The 20053-nt window shown below is 41.3% G+C and overlaps 2 protein-coding genes across 7 annotated transcripts in view; one reads left to right on the top strand and one right to left on the bottom strand.

The window, feature by feature from the left end:
- Positions 1-11217, top strand: part of fam131bb (family with sequence similarity 131 member Bb) — a 44124-nt gene extending 32907 nt beyond the window's left edge. For all 5 annotated transcript variants that reach the window (XM_055047705.1, XM_055047704.1, XM_055047702.1 and 2 more), the window contains 5 exons: positions 2909-3133; positions 3290-3430; positions 4445-4758; positions 5770-6033; positions 7467-11217. In XM_055047705.1, the coding sequence (XP_054903680.1) occupies positions 2909-3133; positions 3290-3430; positions 4445-4758; positions 5770-6033; positions 7467-7694 (1172 nt within the window). In that variant the 3' untranslated portion in view covers positions 7695-11217. The remainder of the gene's footprint in view (positions 1-2908; positions 3134-3289; positions 3431-4444; positions 4759-5769; positions 6034-7466) is intronic.
- Positions 11218-12670: 1453 nt separating this feature from the next.
- Positions 12671-20053, bottom strand: part of clcn1b (chloride channel, voltage-sensitive 1b) — a 30056-nt gene continuing 22673 nt past the window's right edge. For both annotated transcript variants that reach the window (XM_055047693.1, XM_055047694.1), the window contains exons 12-23: positions 19012-19167; positions 18813-18882; positions 18617-18727; positions 17643-17856; positions 17420-17553; positions 17015-17193; positions 15910-15994; positions 15747-15829; positions 15414-15458; positions 15199-15303; positions 14107-14193; positions 12671-13689 (exon numbers count right to left, since the gene is read on the bottom strand). In XM_055047693.1, coding sequence (XP_054903668.1) covers positions 13222-13689; positions 14107-14193; positions 15199-15303; positions 15414-15458; positions 15747-15829; positions 15910-15994; positions 17015-17193; positions 17420-17553; positions 17643-17856; positions 18617-18727; positions 18813-18882; positions 19012-19167 — 1737 coding nt within the window. In that variant the 3' untranslated portion in view covers positions 12671-13221. The remainder of the gene's footprint in view (positions 13690-14106; positions 14194-15198; positions 15304-15413; positions 15459-15746; positions 15830-15909; positions 15995-17014; positions 17194-17419; positions 17554-17642; positions 17857-18616; positions 18728-18812; positions 18883-19011; positions 19168-20053) is intronic.

Genomic DNA, 20053 nt, shown 5'->3' with positions numbered 1-20053 from the left:
CATTTTCAGGGTTCCTGAAGAAAACAGTCGACTGCTGGAGTTGGTCGTGGTGACCAACTTCTGTTTTCCTTCATAAAGTGGTGGTTGTGGTGTTCTAGTCAAGTTTCACTGTGGATGTTTCCCCCTGTGTGAAGTGCTGTGGTAAAGCGGTTCAGTGCAGTGTTTTTTTTTTATTGGAGTGTTTCTGGTTGTCCCCGGCTGTCTTTGTGCGGTATCATTTGGAAGTTGCAGTTCAGTGTAGTGGAGTGCAGCTGTTGTATCGTGCGTTGTGGCGCTAATTTGTTCACTAATATATTCATAAAACTCACCCCACCGCCACGCACTGGCATCAGAGGGAGTTATAGTTCATGTCGTCATATGTTGGTCACATGAAATGTGGAGCAAAGCAAGAAGGAGCCAGTTGGAGCACAGCAGCGGGAAATTAATTTCTTTCTTCAAGGGGGAAAAATTGTATGTTCAGCAGCGTCGAGTCGAGTTCTGATACAAACAGCGGAGAGAACAGGGAGCAATTTTCTGCTTACCCAGCGCAGCATAGCAGAGATGTATGTCAACAAGCCAACCTCTCATCATTCACGCCACGCAGGCACCTCACCCCAATTAACCCGTTCCATCCCAAGATGCACCTGTGTCAGGAAAGATTCATGCACTACCTCCTCTCCTCCATGAACCGTGACTGGGTGAAGTCTCATTAAGTTGTCGCCGACACAGCGACCAATATTCAGAGGTTCTCAAAATCCATGCTAATGACCACCCTCATTTGCCCACACACATCTGATCAGCAGGATTGGATTGATTTATTACATTTTTTTTATTGTATTCTGGTGTAGTTCAGCTCAGGCTACCACCATTTATTTGCTCATTATTCATTTTCATGCCTGAAGGTGTGTAGTTGTTCTGTATTTGTTTGGTGCTGGGATCAGAGTATAATTACCATATTAACAAACCAATTAATTAGGACAACATGCAATACAAAAGTTTGAAACCTTCAGTGATTTTCTCTTCCAAGTGAACAGATAACATGCTCATCTTTGTGATGTCTCTTCTTTCAATGTGCCTGACTTTTTGAAAATATTTCACTGTGCTTCTTACTGTTCTGTGCATCTATTTTCTGTCAATGGAGCTGATCAGTGAAACTACAGCAGATGAAACTCATATCTTTGAGAAATAAGACATAACTAAGAAAAACCTACGAGAAGATTCATCCTTCAGTTCTTTGGGAGTTCTGATCCCTACCCTGATCTGGACTTTTTATCCATTATGCAAGTGCAAGTTCTTTAAGAATAAGATATTGAAAGATACCAAGTTCCTACACATATCAATAAACTAATTGTTATGGCTGTGAAGTAAAACATTGAAATTACATGTTCTGGATTAATATTGTGAATAACTCATTCCCTGGACCCTGCAGTCTCTGTTTTTTTGGAAGGCATCTCATATTTTGTGCCAACAGCAGTTTCTGCAAGACAGAACTGTCTTCAGTGAATGATAAATAATATGCTAAAGTGGTAGGCTAATGCTAGCATTTTCACTTTCTGTAAATTCACTTGTTGATAATTCAGCTTAAACCATATTCAAATACATTAACAATGAATTAAATGCTGACGTTACTAAGAACAAAGTTATTTTTCTGTTTCATAGTTTCTCACGTTGCTTTTAATGTTGTAAAAATTTAAGCACTTTTAAAACTTTTTCCCATGCTGACAGTTTTCTGGGTGCCGCTATCAAAGAAGATCACATGACACAGACAGCTGCAGCCAATATAGTCTCTCTTTCACTGTGAGTATTTATGACAGAATTGACTTAAAACCAGTTCGACTTTTTAAGACAGACTGAAGTTTCATTGTTTGGCTTTAACAGTCTTTCTATGACCCAAGGATTCGTAGGTCAAAGTTGAATTGTCATAATCTGTTTAAATGGGAATGCTGGCAATTCATGGGAGCAGGTGAAGTTCCAGATACTTATTGACAAAGTAATGAGGCTCAGTTAGAGATACGACTGGAAAATAATGGCAGTAGCAGCGGAAAATGGGAGGGAGGACCAGTGGGGAACAATGCAGACAGGAAGCTATAAATACACTGATTAGGCAGTGGAGAAGTGAAAGAGCTAATCACAGGTGAGTAGGAACAGCTGGGGAAAAGGAAAGGAAGAGGAAAATTAGGAGATGTGCAACAGCTGTGCAGAGAGGGGGAAGACGAGCAAAGCAGGAGAACGATATATACATTAACAGAAAGAAACATTAATCTAAGGAATAAATCTCATAAATGCTAAGAATAAATGAGCAGACACAAGGAGCAAACAAGATCTAAACAAATAAATAATGAAGAAATGATCAAATCGTGATCCTAAATGAAAGCAAAAGTTCTAACACCTCAGGATGATGACGTAAATGGCTAAAAGGGAAACCATAAAACATTTTTTTAAACTGTCATGTGCTTGATTGAAAATGAGTTGATAATGCCCAAACAAGACGAAGAGCATTTTCAAAAGACCTTCAGAAACAAAAAAAATGATAGAGACTACTGTGGCAGGAAGTCTGACTTCTTAGAAAGAAAATAAATTGAGGGTATCAAAAGATTTTTCCACTGCACTTGATCTTCTGGTGATATAAAAAAAGCTCAACACTGGTCGTCTATTTCATTTTCAAAGCAGCTTATCAGTCCAATCCTGCAACACATCAATACTTTCACTCATCACCACAGTTTCCATCACTCAGCAGAAATTTAAACATGATAGCAACTTAACTATTATGTCTCTCTTCCCTCTTCTTCCCTGCTTTTTGTCTATCCATCTTTTCACCTCTACATCTCCTCTAATCTCTTCATCATGTTCTCTCCTACCTTCTTTCAAACCATCATCCTTCTCTGTGCTTCCTCCTGTGTCGTCTGTATTTTTTTCCCTAATTCATCAGGAGTCACCCGCACCATGAAGGAAAGAGTAACCAAGCCCACAGCGATGGCCCAGGGCCGTGTTGCTCACATGATCGAATGGCAGAACTGGGGCATGCAGACGGTTGGTGCAGGAGGAATACCCCAGTCCCGCATCAGCACCCAAGAGCGGGAAAAAGAGCGGCGGGCGGAGAACGACGCCTACAGCGACCTCAGCGACGGAGAAAAGGAGGCTCGGTTTGCTGCAGGTGAGATGCAAGCACACAGCCAGAGGGCAGACACAGTCCAGGGCGTGTTAGCTGTTATCAGAAGCATTATGTGCTCATTAGGCAAATGTTTAGCCAATTAAATATGATGCATGTCTTAATTCTGACCTGGGTCTGTTCTTTGACCACCGACCTCAGGCATCCTGCAGCAGTTTGCCATCTCAGAGGCAACGCTCTTGGCGTGGTCGTCGATGGACGGGGAGAGCCCGCGGTCGGGTTCAAACCAGGGCAGCGTGGCTCACCTGAGCGAGGTCAACCAGGAGAGCATCACCAGTAGAGGTAAAACTCAGCAGAAAACAGCTGGTAGGACAGGGAGGTCGAGATAAAAGGGTCAAGATTCACAAAACCGTGTTCAGACCTGCTGCTGTTGGAAAAGTGAAAATAAAAATACCTCGATAAATATCTGTATGATGTTTTTTTTTGTCTCTGGAAAAGAAACTGGTCCAATAAAAGTCAAGTAAACAAGTAAAGCGTTCAAAGGGCTTTACATCAGAAAAGCATCATGCAGTCGCTGCTTATGAAAGAAGCAATAACGACATCATCAAAATCATCAAGCAAATACATGTCAAATATATTGATCAATGATTGATTTTACAAATTAATGGCAACCCTGAACAGCTTAGTTTTTAGGCTCACCTGTTCAGGGTCTTTTTCAGTGAAGCTCTCTGTGACATTCGTCTTCAAATGTGCAGCTGAAGTAAAAACTTTCTTCACATTCACATCCCAAAAAAAAGAAAAAAAATAAATAAAGAAAGAAACATGTGAAATTTTTCTTCAAACTTCAAACTTTAAACCTCTGCCTGCACCACTGATAAGGTTGAGGAGTTTTTTTTATCTGAACATTTCTCTCCCTCTGGCCATGCATTTGTGAGTGAAATTTGAGATTAAGGTTTTTAAACCATCCCAAGGCTTGAGGGATTATTGCATTTGCCTGAGATCATTCAGGAGTTTTTTTTTGTGTAAAACATGTCTCTTCTTTGCCGTTTTAACTCTTCAGCATTAACACGTATCTTCTCCTGAGAGAATGAGAGAGAAAAAGTTCTTTATGTCAAATTCTGCAGTTTGACTGACTTTTTCAGTAGCAACTTTTGTCATAACACTCTAGTAGACTTGGAAGCATTTCTGCTAAATTTTTACAAACCCTTCTTGAATTACAATAATTAGGAATCTTTCCTGGAACTAGAAACCTGCAGCATGACGTAAAGACATCCTTCTCACGATGTGGTTCCTGTTCCTTCTCACATCTGTTCTTGGAGCTCCGGTAACAGCTGCTGCACTTTTAAATCTTTCCAGATCAGATATTACACCAGTCCTCAGCAGAGGTGTGGCCTCACACGTACGTCTCCCAGGGCCACTACTGCCTCTCGTCCTCCGACGCCTGGGAACCGACCAACAACGACCCTTCAGGCATGGCGTCTCCCCCGGCTGGCTCCTACATCATGGGGACGGACGGCTACGATGGACAGGCGGCGGCTCACTTCCTGTCCCAGCAGCAGCAGCAGCAGCAGTACAACCTCCAGCAGCAGAGCCACCTCCAGCATCTGCAGCAGCTCCAACAGATCCAGCAGTACCAGCAACAGCAGCTCCTGCAGTATCAGCAACAACAGGTGATTGATGCAGAGCAGGTGGACTCTCAGCGGTGAGCGCACGGCGCTGCCAGGAGGAACATTTACCAGGGAGAGACTATATGTGGCTTGGGTTTTGTCCAAGTCACGGTTCTGACGCATGAAAGAAATGCATCAGGCCCTGATTGAATGAGTGGTGCAAATATTTGAGATCTGACCTCATCTTAAAAATGTTCAAGTTGAGTCAGAAAAGAAAATAGAAGCAGACACTTGGATGTCTGTAGAGCTGAGCTGCAGATGCTGAAGTCTACAAAATAGGGACATTTTTCAGGGACACTGGGAGTTATTTTGAACAGATTCAGTACATTAGAAATGTATCCACATCCAATGAACATTTGCATAACTTGTGATGTTGCCACTATTTAATATAGACTTTTGTCGAATTATCTGTCACAAAGTGATACGTAGTTGAAGAGTGGAAGAAAAATGATGGTTCTAAAACAAAAATAATTTGTACTTTTATGTTTGGCCCTCCTGAGATAAAACTTTACAGAGCCACTTTTCGCAGTACGTGTTTTCAGGTTTGTCTCTATTAGCTGTGCACTTTTTAAATTCAATTTCAGCTGGGTTGGATGAGAAGATTAATCATCAGTTAGATTTAGCTCTGGAAAAAATTAACAGATCACTGCAAAATGATCACTTCTCTGATTTTACTTTTTATAGGTATGTGTTTTCAGTGGGGGCCTGTGAAGTGCTCGCTTCTCCAGAGCTGTATTAGTCTTAACTTTGACACATGAATGTACAAGTAAAACTTTTGATTCGATTGACAAAATAAGATTCAGGCTCACAACTGTAATGCTGAAATTTCTATTTCCAGAGTCTACAGGGCCACATAAAAACATCTGGCGGGTTAGATACGTGCTGTAAATCAAAACGTTTTACGAAGTTTAATGAGTAAATGACTCTTTTAGATGACAACAAGCAGCTAATCTAATCCCTTTTGCTTCTCACACATTAAATTTCCTGATCATCTGCACATCTGTGTGTTTCCAGGCTCTGGAGCACCGGCTGCACAGTGCCAACCACTCTCTGCAGGCCACACCCAACAGCACCATCCACAGTCTGGTTCATCAGGTCCACCCTCCGCTGGTTGATCTGTGGAACACGGGGCAGATGGAGGCCTATCAGGCGGAGGCCGGAGGCTACATGGGCGTAGCGGCGGTGGTGGAGGCGGGTCTGTGTGTGCCGGCCGGGGAGGAGGTGGTGGGATCCGAGCACTCCCCGCTACTGGAGCAACAGGAAGAGGAGCAGCTCAAGGTGAGGACAGAATGTGTCTTTACTGGATGATTTTCTCCTCAGGAATTGATGCCTGATTTCATCTGAGCCCAGGCTGGCAGTGACCAGACAGAAAGTTTATTCAGTTAGGTTCAGCTTAACTAGTTAAACTAATCATTACAATATTCCAGGAATTCGCAGTTGACATGTTTGCCAGTGACCAAGGTTAAGCACTAATTTCTCATCTATTATTTTACGCACTTAGATGTAACAAATATAGAAAGAACAAATTGAATGTTGAGTGTGAGAAGGTTGATTTGTTTGTTCACAACTTGCAGGGGTTTTCTGGTTTCAACCACGCCTAAAGGCCTTAAGTTCATAGCATTTTTTTGTATTTTACATCCATAAATCATGCTTATTAATTTTTCATTTCACTGTTTTAATCTGGGATATAGTGAACTGCTGCCCATTTCTTCTTTTAACAATTAAACCACTCCAAGATGCCCTTTTTATTTTTAGTCATGCTGCTTTTTTATTAATTAGACAAGACGGTTCAAATTTTTCTCTAGATAATTTCACCTCCAGTAACATTTGTCTCTCCTGTACCAGCAGGGGGTTTAAAATGATGCATTTAAACAAGAGCTTCCAAGAATATTTTTTAGGGTTATCAGTTCATTACATTGTTTGAATAAATGGTGAGTCGTTGCAGTATTTTTTGGATGTAATACCAGCCAATTTAATTAAAAACTACTGAAAATGTTATTATTGTTATCACACTACTGCAATCTCAGTCTAAAAATTCAATATAAAAAATGAAAATTTGAGTTCATTTAATCACAAAGAAAATTGCCTTCAAGTTTTCTGACTAGTGTGTAACTGTTTTGTGAAGGCTCTGGATGTTTCTTAAAGAACTTTAGTGAACAATTCATGTGACCAAGACGCAACCATTAGATTCACATGCTAAACGTTGTCATTGTGAAACATGTTGGTGGCAGCATCATGCTGTGGGAATGCTCGTCATCAACGGGGAAGCTGAAACTGGTCGGAGTTTATAGGGATATTTTTGGAGCTAAATAAAGAGCAATCCTAAAAGAAAATGAATTAGAGGCTTTTAAAGATAATTAAATGTTTTAGGCTTAAGTATATTTAAGAGAGAGAAAGGCCTAGTCAAAGTACAGATAAAAACTGTGGCAAAGATTCAGCATTGATTGTCTCCATCCAATCTGTCTGAGCTTGAGATATTTTGCAGGACAGAATGGACAAAATTCTTTTTGACATCTCAAGATGCCTCTAAAATGCTCGTAGCTGTGTTTTTCGCTAAACTTTGTCTAATCTTTTGTTTAAAATGTAAAAAATGACAATGAAGTTTCTCTGCAGCATGAAAACAAAATGTGCACCTATTCAAACAATCTGTGGCACAACAGCTGCTGGTTTGGATCTGAGCACACTGACTCCTCCGCCTCTGTCCCGATCAGGAAGAAGACATAACGCTGGCCCTGGACCAGGAGTCGGCCATGTTGACTCCGCCCACGCAACAAGGAGACGCCTCTGGAGGCAGTAGTCCGGGGCAACCGCCAGCTGAGCCAATCACAGAGCGGAAGGCCTCCGATGTCACCTCTGGTCTCATTCAGACGCTGGAGTTAAAGGAAGAGGAAGAGGAGGAAGAGGAGACTGGGCCACCTGCCTCCATGGCCACCAACTGAGCTCCTGATTGTTAAGACTCCTGAACACAAACTAACCTGGGAGTCGGCGAAGGACGAGCCACATACAACAATATATATCTATTAATCCGTTCCTTTTCAGGTATCAAAAACTTTTCATTTTAAAGGTGAATCCCTTAAAATGTCTGACAACCAGACAGGAGCTCATGCAACAAAGGACACCTCTGTTTTTGTAAGCCTTACACCCTGAAGGTTTGACAAATAGAGTTAAAACAGAGCAGAGGAGGAGGAGGAGGAAGACCATTTCCAAAGGGGGGAAAAGAAACCAGACTGTGATGAAGAGGAGGGGAATGGAAACATGCATGCTTTTTCTTTGAAGACCAACAACTCAAACCTGTCTTTGTCTTATGATGAAAATAAAAATCTAACTTACATAAGCATAATAAGAGGAACAATTTTTGTAATAAAGCAAAAAAAAAAAGAAAAAGAAAAAAGAACAGCAAGCGATGTATAAGTGTGTGATGAGATCTCACAGGTTTCCTGAGGGAGAGCTGCTCTGTTTACAGCCCTTACTTAACACATTCTTTATTTCTTTCTCTTGGATCAAACACACGTACCATAATACTACAAAAAGCAACCCAAGCAATTTCACAGATGCTTTAAGAAGTCTCAGCATTTCGGTGAAATGCAATTTAACTCGTCTGAAATCTATTCTCCTGTACCTTTGTGGCACAACCCGGGGCGAGCCTGCTCTGCTGACTGCACACACCCAACCCTGCACAGATAAGGATTGTACTGTAAGATAGCGTGCTTCCTACTCTGTCTCTCTGTATGCATGTCCTTCAGAGTACCACAGAGTACCTGTAACTATACAGCACTGTAAAAGACTTTGCACTGAACCGTTCCAATCCCAGGTGGGAGTTCCCCGACGGAGACGGCTGCGAACGCGACTTTAGCTGGGTTTTTCGTCATCGTGAAATGTTTATTTATTTTTTTTTTTGCACTAAAGCAATCCAGCAGATCAGAGTTTGCCTTTGGACTGTTGGCTCGTTCCCCGCTCTGACGAACCAAAACCACCCGAGCCGCTTCACGATGCAGGAACACTCAGCTGCTTTGTTTTTTTACACAGATCCTGACACACAGAGGATGTTGACCACTATTCTGAATGTACTGGACGACTGGGAGGGGGCACCGCTGGGTCACTCAGAGCCACTCCGTACACACGGACACGGGAATATCTAAATTGTAACCAGCAATAGGCAGAGGAAACACTGGCCTTCCAAAAAAAAAAAAAAAAAAACAAAAAAGACCAGTCCAGCTCTGTTGTCAAGATGTAAATACAGTATGTAGTAATTGCCTCTCAGTCACAGTCACGGCTGTTCTTTTGCAGTATGATTTCTTTATTTTTCTACACCTCTCGGGTCCTAATTTATTTTTTGGGGACTCAAGCTTGCTCTGTTTTTGTTTTGTTGGTTTTGTTCACTGCTGCACAATTAAACATGAAATGGACCGAGCAATCGATCAGACTGGAAACCAGTTGGTTGAGCTCAATCAGGTAACAGGACTGAAGACTTGAGGTGAAACAAGACTGGTGTCTTCCTGCTCGTCATTACTACTGTGAAGCAGCTGCCTGCGAGTGTGGTAGTGATGTGTGAGGAGAATTTAAATTTTTATTTTCTTCAGTGATTTCATTTTTTTTTTTTTTTTTTTTTTTGCAATTAAGAAAGTGTATGTTTCCCAGCAGGAGTGGGAGCTGAACAGCGGTGGCGAACTCTCTGCGCACATCTGCTTGCATCTTTTTAACTTCTGGGAAACACCTTCTCTCACTTTCAGGACTGTGCAAGACACTTTGAGAAGACAAAATTAGCAGTTTATTGACTTGAATGAATTTATTTATTGAGTGCTTCTTTATGCAATGTCGAGGGACAATATTTATTTTTCTACTGCCTTGTTGAGATCCCTTCCAGTATAAGTTAGGATAAGTGTCTGGGCTGTACGCAGACTTGTTTTGTTCTGGTTTTGAGCTCCTTTCTGCACAGAGAGAAGAGACTGATAGGTTGGCAGCTCCTCATGTGAAATAATTGAACACTGCCTTGCAAAAATATTTATGACCCTTGAAGTTTTTACATCACTTCTGTGTATGTTATTGGGGTTTTATGTAAAAAAAAAAAAAATCATCACTAATTAGTGCATAATAGTGATGTGGATCAAAACAGATAATGAATTTTACAAAGTTTGAAAATACTGGAAGTAAAAAGGTGTAGCAAGCTGTTGCTACACTTATTGTCTGTCTGTAGATGTACAAAGCTGGTTGAGACAAATCCTGAAAAATTTGGTGCTGTAATTGAAGCAAAAAATGGTTCTACAAAGCATTACATGCCACGCTTTGAAATGTATCACGTTCAACCATGCGCATGTTTGAGTTGATTTGTTCCATAAAATAAAAAGAACACCCACATTGACATGGGTACTGAATACTTTTGCAAGGCCTCTTCGACTGAAACCTAGTTTGAAAAGTAAGAACATCTTAAGAAAACTCAAATCCTCTAACAAAACGTCTTTACACCAATGCACACGTTAATTTATTTATTGAACAATTACTTGGTAGGGAGAAACACCTTGATGCTGTACAGAGGCTGTTACTTCATGTAAATAACTCATTTAGGAGCAGTATCTTTTTGTCCTTTTATCCTTTTAGTTTAAGACATAATAAAGTTGAAAGATTGATGCTTTTGTTTGAGATGAAAGCCTCACAGCTATTTGGGCTCGACTGTTTGCTTTTGAACAGATATTTCATAGAGAAAGACACTGCTTCTCTTTGAGTTTTGTTGTTTTGTTGCTTTTCCCCCCATTTTTTAAATAAAAAAAAACTATTTGTTGATCTCGATGAATGAATAAAGAGATAACATGAAACCAAATATACTTCTGTGGATGTTAAAGGTTTACTGATCATGTCTTTGTTATGAACTTTATTTGGTTTCCTCCTGTTTTTGTGTAATCGCCACTGCCGTCTCTGAGGAGTTTCAGATACTTTTCTGCAGGCAGGATGGTCAAATATCTGCCTCCGACCCTCTGCCTTTCTCGTTCTCTTCCTCTCTGTCCGTTCTGTATACTTGTATTCGTGTGTATGTCTGTGTGTGTACAATTTAAAAAAAAATGTCCACTGTCTTTCTGGAAAAATTCACTGCCTGGAACAATAAACTTTTCACATCAGTCAAAGAGGGTTTGAAGCCCTCGATGCATAAAATTTGGAGTTGTGTGGCAAGAACGGCTGTATAAAAAAAAAACAACCACTGTATAAAATCTGATGGCTTCTGTAAAACGTCTGCGTAAAACTGGATTTGTCTTAAATGAGGCAGTGTGACTGATAACACACCTATGCATGCTTGTCGGACGGTTCACACAAGTCGGCTTTTCCACGTGGCTTCCCCTCTCTCTTCTGTCCACAGCTCTCTCTTTCTTCCCCCTGCACGACGCAGCCTCCTTCACCTTCTCCGGCTCTTCTACCCGTCTCCTTTTATTTTCCTTCTGATGGAGAAAGAGCAAATAAACAGACCAAACAATTTGTCTGTTTTTGTGACTATGTGTGCGTCTCTTTTCACAGGCTGTAAATAATTACAATCTCAGGGGTGTCCTGTATCCTCTTGAGCTTTAACACATTTCTGTTTATCTGTTTTCTGTCTCTCCGCGTCTTATTTGTGACTGACAGACACACCAGAAAAAAAGGCGACAAGTAATAGGCAGCAGTGTAATCTGTGCTTCTCCAAAAGCCCTCCTCTCCCGTCCTTATCAGGAATTGTGTGCCAGGAGAATATAAACAACAAATGCCCTCCATTGGGATAAACTGCTTATTTGTTGAAGCTCACAGAGGACTCAGTGCCTGAAACACATTGTTGACCTTCACAACACAGAACTGTTTATATTCTCGAAAGCTGGAAGTGATGTGGTGGTATTTACTTACCTCATTGACTGTTGGAGGTCCATTAAGTTGGATAATGAGTTTACATATAGTTACATAACATGTAACCAGGGTCACTTTGGCTCTCGGCTATCAAATATAGAACTTTCCAGAGTCGGTTTTTGTTTGGTGAATGTTTCCTTTCCAAGCACTTGTGCATCTAAAGAGGATCCTAAAGCTGAAAGACAGTCATAAAGAGAGTATAATTTGGGTTAATCCTCAAATTAATGTAATGTCGTGTTTCCCTAATGCTAACCTCGCATTTCCTGTAACGAACTGATGTGGCAAGATGGCATTTATGAACACTGACAGAAACCGTTCAGAGGGCTAAATCCTCCTTTCATTTTTATGATTTGTTCTGAAATATGCCAGTAGGGGGCGGTGAGTTGAGGGTTGAAGTCGACCCACCAAATTTACACCTTTGACCCACCTCAAGAGGAAGCTACAAAAACTGTAACCACATCTTGTTCCACATGAATGTGGAACAAGAATTAAATGACTCCTTTAAGATATATATATATTTTTTGTTTTGTAATCTGCATGTGTTCTTTACATCTACTGGCAAACTGCAAGCTCCTGTCACAGATTGAGGGCGTTGAGGACACCCTTGATCCTCTGCAGAAGGCCGTCAGTTACAGACCCAGAGAGAGCTGTAAGAGCGAGACGGCATTGCAGATGCAGATAGTGACATCAGGAGGTTGGAGAGTATTAGTTTTGCTTGAGCACGGTAATGAAAAGTTCAGTCAGACAGCGGTATTGCTCTTGTGAGCCACGCCCCTTTGGTTCCACAATCCCATCTGCGTGCTCTGAGAGCACACACAGACTCTCTTGTGGGTGACAAAATGCAGCATTTTGAATTCTGGGAACCAGCATCATTTGCGTTTTCTTCTCCATCCACAGCAGCAGCCATCATGGCTTGGAAATCTTCATATTCTTTTCAGAAGCAGATTTTTATCTTTTCAGAAAAGCAGATAAAAATCAAAAAACGGTAGACAGCAGAAGTGTGTCTCAAATTTGCAATTTGCAGCGCACCAACTCAGCTCTAAATAACTCAAATTAATTAATAGATAATATAAGAATTTATTATTTTTTTACAAATTAGAAACTTGTAACAATGATTTGAATATTTAACATATAAGATGAATTTAGTTTTCTAAAAGTGTTTTTTTTTTATCAATTAACTTTAAATGCACAATCTCTTTGACCGTTTGGCCAAATTAATTCAGTTTTAATTCATTCATTATTGCACAGTTCATAGCTGTCAGCAGCTCACATGTACATAATGAACCGAACAGATTCATCTCCGTCCACATTGGATTTGGATGGAGGTGAAACATCTGTGATTTGTGGCTGTTTGCAGTTCAAACAGGAAGACACCTGAGATTCAGAAGTGAAAAAGTGAGATTTCTGTGAAAATACAACAAAATAAAAACTATCCAGGACTAAATGTTTCAAGATGGGTTTGTGTAAACCAGTTCATCCTGGTGGCTGAGAGTCATTAAGGGCTGCAGGAAGCTTGACTCCTCCGTTCAGACTGCTCTGTCTCTGACGAGAAGGAGTGAAATCACAAAAACAGTAACGTTCCTTCTCCATGTTTCCTCCCTGGTTCTCTTACAATTGTTCATCAGACTCCTCGCTCTCTCTCTCCTCCTGCAGGGAGGACAGTGTGAGGACTGGGCTAGTATGCGACCCGGGGGACATAGGAGGCGAAGGGGAGGATGAGGAGGAGGTTGAAGGGGATGCATCCTCCTGAGACACTCCTTCTGCTCCTCTTGCCTTGGCGGAGCTCCCGCTGCTGCTCCCCGCGCTGCTGGGAGGCGAGGGGACTGTTTCAGACCCAGGAGCTCCTCGAAGAGACGGAGTCTTTCCCCGGGAATTATCCCTGGACTCCCTCCTCAGCAACTCGCTCTCTCTGCGGCTCCCCTCTCCCCACAGGTCTCTGTCCCGCGTGGGTGAGGAGGCGGCTGAGGACGAGGGAGGCTGGTGCTTCTTGGTTTTCCTGCTGGCGTCTCTGAAGCTGGCCAGAGGGGGACGAAGCCGCACGCCACTGCGAGTCGAGCCCTCTATGGCCTTCTGCAGCTGTAAGAGAAAAATAAGAGTCTGAATCCCTTCGGAGGAGAATCAGGATGCAACAGGCTTGTAACAGTGAAAATATGTGATCAGAAAAGTGAGCGCCTAAACAGAAGAGGGGTGAGAATTTTATGTATTTCAGTAACTTGACTCAAAAAGTGAAAGTCATATATCATATACAGGAGATTAGAAGTGAAAACGGGAAAATAAAAACATGCACAATATAAATTTAGCCAAATGGATTCACTTTAAACTAAATTACTCAAATAAACCATCTTTTTTATCATATTCTCACTCACTGAAATGTACTTGTTAAGCATGAGGCACCACAGCTTCCCACCAATCATCAGAGCTCACTCCGATACCACACTACCATGAAGGGTGACAAAAAAAATGATGTGGATAAGCAAAGTGGAGTGACTTTACCTCTTTGAGTGCCACGACTCCCACCAGCTTCCCGATGCTGGTGACGTAGGCATGACTGAGACCCAGCAGGGAGAACAAAGTGTGTGTCTGAGTAATGACAGGGAGGAGGACACAATCCAGTCACTGTTAATATGACAGTTTTCACCCAGCATGACTGAACTCATAAACAATTTGTTTACAGGTAAAACACACAATATGGCAGCATTATGTTCATTTAACGCTCTCCCGACAGAATTTTCAGAGAACAGCCGGTGGTACAAAATGTCTTCCTTCGTTTTCCTCTACCTTCATAAAACCATCAGGAAAAGAGGCATGCACTCACCTTTTTGTCTCCGTCTTTGATACTGAGTTTTCAGCTTTGTTAATAATTTGTTTCATATTTCTTGTAGATCTTGAAAAAGATGGACTCATTTACAAGTTTTGTAGTTTTAAATCAAAACCCTTAAAGTTTCCAGCTCTGTGCAAATGTTTCTTTTGTATCATTTTGTGATACTGAAAATGGTGTGATGAGTTGTTTTCCATGCAAATGTTCTGTGGTTTTACTTTTTCAGTAATTTTATGCTAAAAAAAATGTGTCCAATGGAAATGTATTCATGTCATTATTTTTCACAGTTTGTACCCAGAGGTTTCAGCCAGTTTTATTGAAATTTTATCTGAAAGACCAACACAAAGCAGCACATATTTATCAAGTAGGCAGAATGATTGATTCTCAATGTTTTTGTTGGTTTCTTCTTTTTCTACAGCTAAATTAGCTTAAAAGCTAATTTAAGGTAATTAGCTTTTAAGCTAATTATGTCAATTAAATATAATTAAATTTATGTCACTTTATAAAGTGACAGATTTATTTTCATAACCTCTGAGTTGATAAACCCAGTTTTCTCCAAAATAATACCTGCAAATCTTATGAAGTAAGAAATGTTTTATTTTTTTAATGTGTCAGTTTTCTCTCAATTAAACAGTTTCAATCGACAAAAGAAGAGCTCTAAGGGTTTTTGTTCCCTAAATGAGTTTACTTTTGTGTCTTAGCTGTTGGAATGAAAATGCACAGCTTTCCTTCATGCATGTCATGCATGGAGTTTTTGCAGCTCTTGCCTTGTGCAGCGACGTCCTTTCCACCAGCTGAAACGGGGAGGGATCTATCCGTATCTCCTCCATATCGACTGGTTTGTCCAGTTCTTCTTCTTCCCAAGCTTTGATCTGGACCAGCCAATCACAAAGCAGAGAGATACACTGAGATTATTGATCAGGGCACTGGTGTGTTGGCTCTTTGCTAGCTGTGTGGCTGGTGAATCAGTGTTATACAGCACCTCCTCGGGGGACATGGTGTCAGTAAGTGGAGGAGGCACGTCTTCCTGAAAGAGAAAGGAGGAACAGATGATGGACCGGCCAGTGAGCAGTTTGAGCACATAATGAGATACCCCTGGTGGTTTCAAGGTTTCAGCTGATGCAAAGATGTCAGTCCTGCTTTACATGCTGCATGCTGTGCTCTTCTCACATTAGTGAGGTTGGCTCATGCTGCCAGGCTGGCCTGATAACCCCGTCTTTTCTGCCGCTGCCAGCTTGACAGCAGATCACCGATGCCCTGCTGCTTGGAGCTGTTAACGTCAGAGTGATGTGTGTGTCCGCTGATCTCAAGGAACCTGAGTTTCAGTCTGGCCTGACGAGGATGACGACAAGAAGAGTCTCTGAAGAGTCCTCCTGACAGACGACAGCTTGCGTTTGTCTGAGAACACGAGACGGAGACACGTGTCAGAGAGGACAGACTGACGTGTGATGGACGAACTGGTGGAAATGCTGTTTTACCTGATCCTGTGTGGTTGGTGGCTGGCTCCTGGGGGTTTGGGGCCGGGATGGGTCCGTTGCATCCTTCTTGCACAGGAGAGACAGCCTGAGGGTGGCAACATGATTAGTTTGTTTGGTCAATTTAGGGTCCAAATCAGCTGATATTAGACGTTCAACATTGTGTAATTCTCTGATTAGGCATTGTAAATGTATTTTTCACAGTTTGTCCCCTCACAACCACAGACTGCAAAGTGTTTCCTAAAGCATTATACTTCCTCAAAATAGTCCAAAGTTGTAAAGTTGATGGAAAACAATGCATGGTTAGGCACGCATTTGCATTCAACCCCATTTCACTGATACCCCCAAATAAAATTACCATAATTAGTGGTAGATGCATGTTCATTGCATTTAACACTTCATTGTTCATTTCATTTTTTTTTAACAAAATCATTCTTAGATAATGAGATTTAAGTCTGCTCAGTTCTGTCTATTCAGGATGAGTTGCTTTTGAGTGTCATGTAAGTAAAAATGTCCTGGCCACGCCCCCCCATCTCAATGTTTACATTTACATAGAAAAATGGCTGAAAACACATGCGCAATTACAGTCAAACATCATTAAAAAGGAGAAGCAGGGCCTTCTGCACAACCAAGAAGAATGTAACAAGTGTTTTCTGGATGGTAAGTTGACAGAAAAACACTTGTCTTTTCCAGCCAGCAGCCATTATACAGAATGTAGAACATTAATGGTGCGTTCACTCCAAACATGTTTTGAGCATCAGGCATGAGTCTATGTGGAGGTGCATTAAGGGTCGATGAGGCGCGTTTCTTGTGTCTTGCGTGGTGCGATTTGAACTGTTTGACGGGTCAACAGCGTCCAACGTACCCGACAAATAGGCCGGCAATGGAAAACAACGACTAGAGCGATTTTGACATGTCTGACACCATCTACATGCCCTCAACACGCCCTAACTGCAACTATACAAAGAGATGGCCATTCACATAAATTGCCAGGTCTGACAAAAGAGCTTTTTTCATAGAGGCAACCAAGAGCACTTCTGGCTCCTTGTCTCAGAATATAAATAACTTAAGGTTTAAAAGTTTTGCACAAGCGATGTATTTCTCAGACCTTGTCACTGCTTTCTTCTCCCTCCTCATCTACGAAACTGAAGGACTCCCAGCTGAGTTTGGAGCCTTGGCCCGGTGAACTGGGACCTCTTTCAAAGACTCGTCTTTCTGGAGAGAGCCACCAGTCTAAGACAGCCTGAAGCTCCGTCCTCTCAATCGAGCCAAGGAGGATCATGGATTCTGCAGGAAAGCAAAACATTTTTTATAAAAGTATTGACTTTACTCTCATGGCTGTGAGAGGGAAGTTACCTTGGCTGAGCAAAAAGCCTGGAAATTGACTAAAGGTGAATCAAACTGAGCTTTATGGAAAGAACACAGATTATGGTTTGTCTAATACTTTAACACTAAGGCTTTAAAAGGAAAATTAGAAGCTTAACAGCTGATGTGCTGATGTGGGTTGCCTTACCTTTAGAGTCAACCAGCGGGATCGTTTTCAACGTTGTGCTTTCCAACAGGTGGTTTAATTCCCGAAAAGTGGATTGGGAGGACAAGAATTTCACTTTGCGCACCATGATGTCCTCCACAAAGATGTTATACTTGCTGTGAAAAGAAAAGCAGCAGCACTGTAGTAAACAAAATTCTTCTTTTAAAAAGCCTGACAACGCTGAAATAAAGGCCTTAAACATCACCTGATGTGCCCGAGAGCCAGCTCAGGCAGGTAGGGCAGCTTCTTGACCTGGATGATGGAGTCGTACAGAGACGGCTGCAGACCCTGGGCCACCATGTTGGCCAGGATGACTGCCACCATCATAGGTAAGATGTGGGAGATTTGACCAGTCAGTTCGAAGCAGATTACCGCCGTGGAAACCGTGTGAGTGACGGCGCCCGTCATGGCTGCAGCTCCTATCACAAACCAGAGCAAACCATGATTAATCCAAATAAACTTAACATGTATAAATATCATTTAGATTGTGAAGGAATTACACATCAGTAACATTTGTTCAAATCGTATAAAAACATTAATTTAGAGCTTCACATTTTTATCTTTAATTGTTAGCAAGGTGCACCAGAGATAGCTAAACGGTGCAAAATTTTGAAGATTTTAGGAAAAAATACAGACTCTTCCCTTGACAAAATAGAAATCTGAAACATTTTTTAGTGGTACAAATACAAGTAAATTCAGTGTCTTGAAAAAGTTTGTTCTCTTTTTGCATCTTTGCACGTTTTAAATAGTTTAAAATTTATTAAATTAATAAATGATTATTTTTGTCCCCCCTTAAAAAAATTATCCAAGCCAAACCTGCTTTATGCCAAGTGAAGAGTATTTGTGTAGCACATTTCAGCAATTTATTTGATGATCATAAGTTATGATATTTATTTGTGGAAGTGAAATCTGTCGACTGTCTTAATGTAAAACTTTAAGTTTTTTTTAAGTATTTCTTTTTAGACCCAGCTGAATTAATTTATTGTGAGGCTTTATTGTTATAGATAAAATGCTTAACGGTTTCTAAACTGCTCATATTACTATGATATAAATATTATCCGAATAAAGTGTATAAATTCCAGGTTATTTAAAGAAAACTGTAACTTTTGCCAAATCTATCATAAAACCTCTTGAGATCTGCAGATCTCAGTGGGTAAATGTGAGGAGGAAGAGGCTAACCGATCACAGCGTAGCCTCCTGGCAGGATGCGGTAAACTATTCCATCGAACAGTATCCCGTTCGGGAAAAGAGTGGCCATGATCTCCCCGACGAGGCGGCCGAAAGCAGCTCCTTGAGGAGAGAGATAAGGCACGCTGGTAAAGACAAACTGAACAGAAGCAGAAGATACTGCACTCGCGTTATGAAATCCTCTTACCTAAAATGAAGACTGGCATGAAGGCGCCAGAGGGGATAGGCATCGTGGTGGAAACTGCTGACATCCAGAACTACAGGACAAAGGAAGGATCAAGGTAGGATAGAGTCCTGTCAGTCCCAGCAGGTTTACTGGTTTTGATTTATGCAGTTCCTTTGAATGCAACACCTCACACATGCAGTAAAGAGGAGGGAGAAGATACCTTCATGACAAAGAAGAGGAGAAGGATGAGGAAGACGCTGACATGAGGATGCAGCCAAGCGGCGGAGCGGCCGAGGCCGGGGGCAGCAGCTGGGTCGGAGATTTTGGTCCAGGTGAAATTATCAAAAAGAGAGTTGATGCACTCTCTGGGCATCAGCTGTCAGAATGGAGATATGAAAACAGGAAAAATGGTCAGCGCTGATTATTCTATCATCCAAAAGTCTTTTATTACTTTAAAGATGACCTATTATGTTTCCTTGAACAGGTTATGGTTGGTCTGGGGGTATACAAAACATGTTCATTACAGTTTTTGCAAAAACTCATGAGATTTTTCTGAGCTTCTGTCAGAATTAGCTGTTTTAAAGTCTCTTGTCACTTTAAATCCAAATATGTTGCTGCTGGCCAGACCTCCAACTCAACATTTACGCTTTCCCGGAAAACGATGCACAATTATTCAACTTTACATGTTTGAAAAGCAGAAGTGGAACCTCCTGCACAACCAAGTGGTCTCTAATTTTTAAGTCAACAGTAAAACACTGGTCTTTTCCAGCAGCCATTGTGCAGTGCATTCAGCAGTAAAACCTGAATGCACTAAATGGATCTACATTTAGTGTTAGAGCATTTAGTGCTCTAACACTAAATGTACTTGAGCTCCAATTGGGTTGGGCTCAGTTGTGGTTGCTAGGTAGCGGTGCAGTGTTGGTCAATGGTGAATCATCAAAGGGGAGTTTTTTGTAACAGCTGAGTTTGCAGATAAGAATAAACATTAACTTACTGCTACAAAATGGCTCTGTAGTTTTTCTTTTAACTACAGTAGAAATCCAAATGGAAGTAGAGAAACATGCTAAAAGTGGATATTGCATCATAGCTCCCCTTTAAAGTCTTTCAAGTGGTTAAAACACTGTGAAGCCCAGAGAATGTGATGGGGTTTCAGTGTCTGGCTGCCTTCAAATATGGACGTCCAACCAGAAGGGAGGGAGAGAGGAAAAAAGAGTGGACGGAAAGATGGATGGATACCAACATTTTCAGCATTTCAGTCTGTT

The sequence above is a fragment of the Poeciliopsis prolifica genome, unplaced genomic scaffold (genome assembly GCF_027474105.1).
Source record: "Poeciliopsis prolifica strain line A6 unplaced genomic scaffold, Auburn_PproV2 SCAFFOLD026, whole genome shotgun sequence".
Taxonomy (NCBI): Eukaryota; Metazoa; Chordata; class Actinopteri; order Cyprinodontiformes; family Poeciliidae; genus Poeciliopsis; species Poeciliopsis prolifica.
This window is presented reverse-complemented; position numbering and strand designations above follow the sequence as displayed.